We start from the raw sequence: 5,359 nt of genomic DNA, 5'->3' as shown, positions 1-5,359 counted from the left end.
ATATGTATATATATTTTAGCCAGGCATGATGGCAGGTGCCTGTAATACCAGCTACTTGGGAGGCTGGGACAGGAGAATCCCTTGAACCCAGGAGGTGGAGGTTGCAGTGAGTGGAGATCACACCGTCGCACTCCAGCCCGGGAGACAGAGTGAGACTCCGTCTCAGAAAAACAACAACAACAACAACAAAAACCAGCAACAATAGGAAGCAGCAAGGAGTCAGTATCTGTAGTTGACACATTTGAATATTCCGTTGCTCCTGGCTGTTCTGGAGATGACAGGTGGTTTGGTTTAGTAGCAGTCTTCTGGCTCCTGAAAACCAGTGCTGGCTTTCCCACGTGTGAATCTCAGTGCCCAGCTCTGGCCAAGCCTGGAGGAGTTGTGTGGCACCCGGAGTGGTCAGGGGTGGGTCGGAGTTGGCCCTGGACACGGGTGCACGTCCACAGGATTTATGACTCATTTTGGATGCTCTCCCCCTTCATCACGATGGGTGAATGCCTGAGTGTGAAGTCATATCCCTTTCACAGTAAATCTCAGGAAAAAAGTCAGCCTGATTTATTAGCCATTCAGGGAGTCCCTGGATAGTGCAGTAAGGCCTTAAGTAATTGCATTTGTCTGATCCCGCTTTCAATCTTTGATACAGATGTGCGGACGGTTACTATGGAAACCCAACAGCGCCTGGCAAACCTTGTGTCCCTTGTGACTGCAGCGGCAATGTGGACCCTGAGGAGGCTGGTCACTGTGACTCGGTCACCGGGGAGTGCCTGAAGTGCCTGGGGAACACAGACGGCGCCCACTGTGAACGGTGTGCTGACGGATTCTTCGGGGACGCTGTGACAGCCAAGAACTGCCGTGGTGAGTGCGCTAGTGTGGAGTCAGGTTGGCTGTTTAGCACCATAGGAAGTCTTCAACCATCTACTTACCTGTGCCAAACAGGGCCCAGCTTAGGAGGTCTCACTCTCTTGAGGGGTTCCTTGGGTTAATGCTGGGTCTCTGATCAAACACAGACCCAAGCCCCAGTTCTTCCTTAGATACCCTCTGCTGAGCTTGGTTAGTCACCACCCGTAGGGGTCAGTGGCCTGGAAAGGTGCAGCCTGCTGTTCCAGCAGCCAGTGTGACTTGACAGAGTTCTGGCTCTGCTCCCGGTGACTGAAATGAAAGTGGGGAAGCTCAGAGCCTGTTACATTCGTAAGGGAGATGCTTCAGGGGTTGCATGAGGCAGGTGGGATTCCAAGATGAAGGGTGGGAAATGGTAAGACTGTAACCCCGGAAACTGAGTCAAGCACCCTGTGACGCATCTTAGCCTTCTGCGTGGAGACTATCTGACCCCCACATCGTTCTGCTGAATTTGAGCCTTGAAATTACGGATTATGGAGAAAACTAGATTCTCCTATACTGCAGATGACCTGGCCAGAGGGATGATTCAGCCTTCAGATATTGAAGGAGTGAATGAACAATAGTGGCAATTGTAAATTTTTTTGAATATTTCATATAAATGCCAAATTCATACTATGATATTACAATGTAGGGACACAAGAGGGCACCAGCGATACGGAAAACGTCCTTTTCCGAGGCACAGGTGGAGAGACTGGAAATGTTTTATAGCCCTGGGCCAATCAAACTGATCTTCAGCAGGTGGCCACCTTGCCCGGCTAACATACCAGGATAATTATGACAATGGAATTTGTATGCTTCACAGTTTACAGAATGTTTGTATCTTTTTTTTTTTTTTTTTTTGAGATGGAGTTTCGCTCTGGTTGCCCAGGCTGGAGTGCAATGGCACAATCTCAGCTCAAGGCAACCCCCACCTCCTGGGTTCAAGCGATTCTCCTGCCTCAGCCTCCTGAGTAGCTGGGATTAGAGGCACCCACCATCACACCCAGCTAATTTTGTATTTTTAGTAAAGACGGGGTTTCTCTGTATTGGTCAGGCTGGTCTTGAACTCCCGACCTTAGGTGATCTGCCCGCCTCGGCCTCCCAAAGTGCTGGGATTACAGGTGTGAGCCACCACACCGGGCCCCTTTGTGTCATTTTCATGTCACTTCTTTTCACCTTTAGTGCAAGCCTTAGTGATTCATTCCTCTGTTCATTCATTGTTTATTAAGTGTCTGGTATTTCCCAGACACTATACTGTGACAGGTAGTTGGGAAATTATGATTCAAGTCTGCTGAGAAGCTACACATGATGATGGTGTAGGGGGAGAAACACACCTGCAGATCCAGGCGTTGGAGTCTGACTAATGTGAGTTTGATTCTAGGACCAACTGTGTGACATTGGGCAAATTTACTAGCCTCTCTGAGCCACTATTTTGTTATTCATAAAATGGATATAATTATATGTGTATACTAAAGCCTTTCTGAGAAGTCAGTGGGATAACATTTAAAGTTCTAGACATGAAATAAATAGTAGCTATTATAATTACTAGTAATAAAACAATCATTTTTATTATATTTTCAAAGCACTGCTTTCCAATAGAAATATAATGTAAATCACACATGTAATTTACAATTTTTTTAGTAGCCGCATTTTTCAATAGTAAAAAGAAGTAAGTGAAATGTATTTTAATAATATATTTTATCTGAGCTGATATATTAAAAATTAGCATTTTGTCATGTGAACAAGTTTAAAAGTATTAAAGCAATATTTACTTTCCTTTTTAGTACTCAATCATCAAAACTGAGTGTCTATTTTACAGCCCTGCTCAATTAGGTTGCTAAATTTTCTTCCAAAATATTTGATCTGTATTTTGATTACAGAATATTTACAGTTGAAGAGGTGGTTCAAATATATTTAAAAATTTTCCTTCCTGTACCAAAAATTATTTTCTTTCTTACTTTTTTTTTTTTTTTTTTTGGAGACAGAGTTTTGCTCTTGTCACCCAGGCTGGAGTGCAATGGTGTGACCTTGGCTCACTGCAACCTCCGCCTCCTAGGTTCAAGCAATTCTCCTGCCTCAATCTACAGAGTATATGGGATTACAGGTGCCTGCTGCCACACCCGGCTAATTTTTTTTTTTTTTTGTAGAGACAGGGTTTCACCATGTTGGCCAGGCTGGTCTCGAACTCTTGATCTTGGGTGATCCACCCACCTTGGCCTCCCAAAGTGCTGGGATTACAGGCGTGAGCCACCATGCCCAGCCAATTACTTTCTTTAATATTGGCATCCACATTGACAAAACTGCTTCAGTATTTAAATTTAAAATCAATTAGAGATTTCGGGTCTTCAGTTGCATCAGCCACATCGCCAGCGTTTGGTAGACACGTGTAGTTAGTGGCCACAGGGCAGGACTGTGAAGGTCAAGTCGATGAACGATGGCCCGGGGTGCACTTGAAGGCAGACAGGATGGGCAAGCCCATCAGCCCAGGGCAGCCACGGCTGCCTCCTGAAGGGAGTGCTGTTCATCTGAGACTTGAAGGAAGGGAAGGGGAGTTCCAAGAAGAGTGACCAATGTGGGAAGATGGGCCCAGGCAAGCAGGCAGGCCCTGCCTGAGGTGGAAGCTGGAGAGAAGAGTGGCCAGAATGGAAAAGACAGAGACAGGGAGGGGAGGTCTCGGGCTTACAGGTGCGAAGCAGTCACGTCGCACCGGAAGGGTCTCGTGTGCAGTGCTGAGGTGCTGAGGTCACTTCCTCCTCCCTGTCCTGGGACTTGGCAGCAACTTGCACAGACATGAGTGATTGGAGCTGTGTGTTTAGATAACGCCAGTGTGGAGAGACTGGCGGCCGGGGTGTTGGGATAGGAGACAAGACAAGAAATGAATCATGCTGGAAAGCGATGAGGGCTTCAGGTAGGGCCTTTGCCATGGAGATAAAAGAGAAGACATAAACTAGGTCTTCGTGACAGGTTGGAGGTGGAGGAAGGACAGTTAGAGCGGCTGGGATTTGGGTCTGGCCTGGGCTAGCAGGGATGACGCTGTCCAGGCGGTCTCTAGTTTCTGAGCACTCACAGCTTTTACGCCTTTCTCATCCCCCCTCGAATCCCCGCGCTTCGATAAGACAAAGTCCTGTGAGCTGTTTCTGTATATTTCACAAGCAATCGCCCCATTTCTACAGCAGGATTCCCTCTATGGACTTCCGACAGGGCTCCCCATTCTTATGTAATACTATAGTCTGTCAGGTTAAACCAGGTGAAAGTGCCGGTGTCGTACGTGATTGGTCTTCTCTAAAGCAAGAGCGTGTAGTTCAACCCAATATTTATCTGTTTACTGGCCCCTATCTCAGACTCACTTGAAGCTTGGTGGGAGGAGGAACTGATCATCAGGTTCAACTTCTGCCTCTGCTGTGGGGCAGCAGCTGCAGCTGGGGGTGTGGACAGGCCATCCAGGTACAGTAGAGCGCAGGGGGAGATGAGGGTGGTGAGAAACCCCACAGAGCTCTAATGTTAAAGGAATCTTATATTAAATAAGTTATATGAGTATAATTTTTATATTATGAGCTCCTGAGAATTAGAACATCTATAAAGTACCTGGCTATTCAGTAATTGGCCACAAATAATACTATTTTAAGTTAGTACTATTTATAATATACATACTATTTTAATTAAGAATTACTATACAGGTATTGATCGACTTACGACCTATGCAACTTACAACCATTCGACTTTACGACCACAATCGCTAGCCACGACTGCTCCACGTCTGGCAGCGCAAACGTTGCCCAGCTGGGCATATGACAATGCGGACCAGCTTCCGGCAGCACTACCATCTCCGCATGCATATAGCCCACTCAACTTACGACCAAATCGTGTTATAACCGGTCTGTCGGAACCAATCGTGGTCGTAAGTCAAGCACTAGCTGTATAATAGGCCAGGCATGGTGGCTCATGCCTGTAATCCTAACACTTTGGGAGGCCAAGGTGGGTGGATCACCTGAGGTCAGGAGTTTGAGACCAGCCTGGCCAACATGGCAAAACCCATCATTACTAAAAATACAAAAATTAGCTGGGTGTGGTGGTGGGTGTCTATAATCCTAGCTGCTCGGGAGGCTGAGGTGGGAGGATCACTTGAGTCTGGGAGGCGGAACTGGCAGTAAACCGAGATTGTGTCACTGCACTCCAGCCTGGGTGACAGAGACCCTGTCTCAAAAAAAAAAAGAACCACAATAATTATTACTACAGAGAGAGAACTGGTAATAGCTGTGTGACCTATGGAGAGCTATCTAATCTTTTTAAGTTATAGACTTCACACCAAAAATAAACATGATTTCGCCTCCCTCCTTGGTTTGCAATGAAAGTACAAAGAAATACTGAATGTGACAGGCACAGACTGACAGATACATCATACAGTGAATCTGATTTTTTTTATTGCATTTTAGGTTTTGGGGTACATGCGAAGAACATGCAAGATTGTTGCATAGGTACACAC

At 46.2% G+C, this 5,359-nt stretch overlaps 1 protein-coding gene across 1 annotated transcript in view; it reads left to right on the top strand.

Annotated features, from left to right (window-relative positions):
• LAMA1 (laminin subunit alpha 1) overlaps positions 1-5,359 on the top strand; it is a 173,416-nt gene that overhangs the window by 89,477 nt on the left and 78,580 nt on the right. The window contains exon 19 of the mRNA XM_032293344.1: positions 644-855. Within this exon, the coding sequence (XP_032149235.1) occupies positions 644-855 (212 nt within the window). The remainder of the gene's footprint in view (positions 1-643; positions 856-5,359) is intronic.

This window comes from Sapajus apella, unplaced genomic scaffold (genome assembly GCF_009761245.1).
Source record: "Sapajus apella isolate SASKATOON/1434 unplaced genomic scaffold, GSC_monkey_1.0 scaffold29, whole genome shotgun sequence".
Taxonomy (NCBI): Eukaryota; Metazoa; Chordata; class Mammalia; order Primates; family Cebidae; genus Sapajus; species Sapajus apella.
This window is presented reverse-complemented; position numbering and strand designations above follow the sequence as displayed.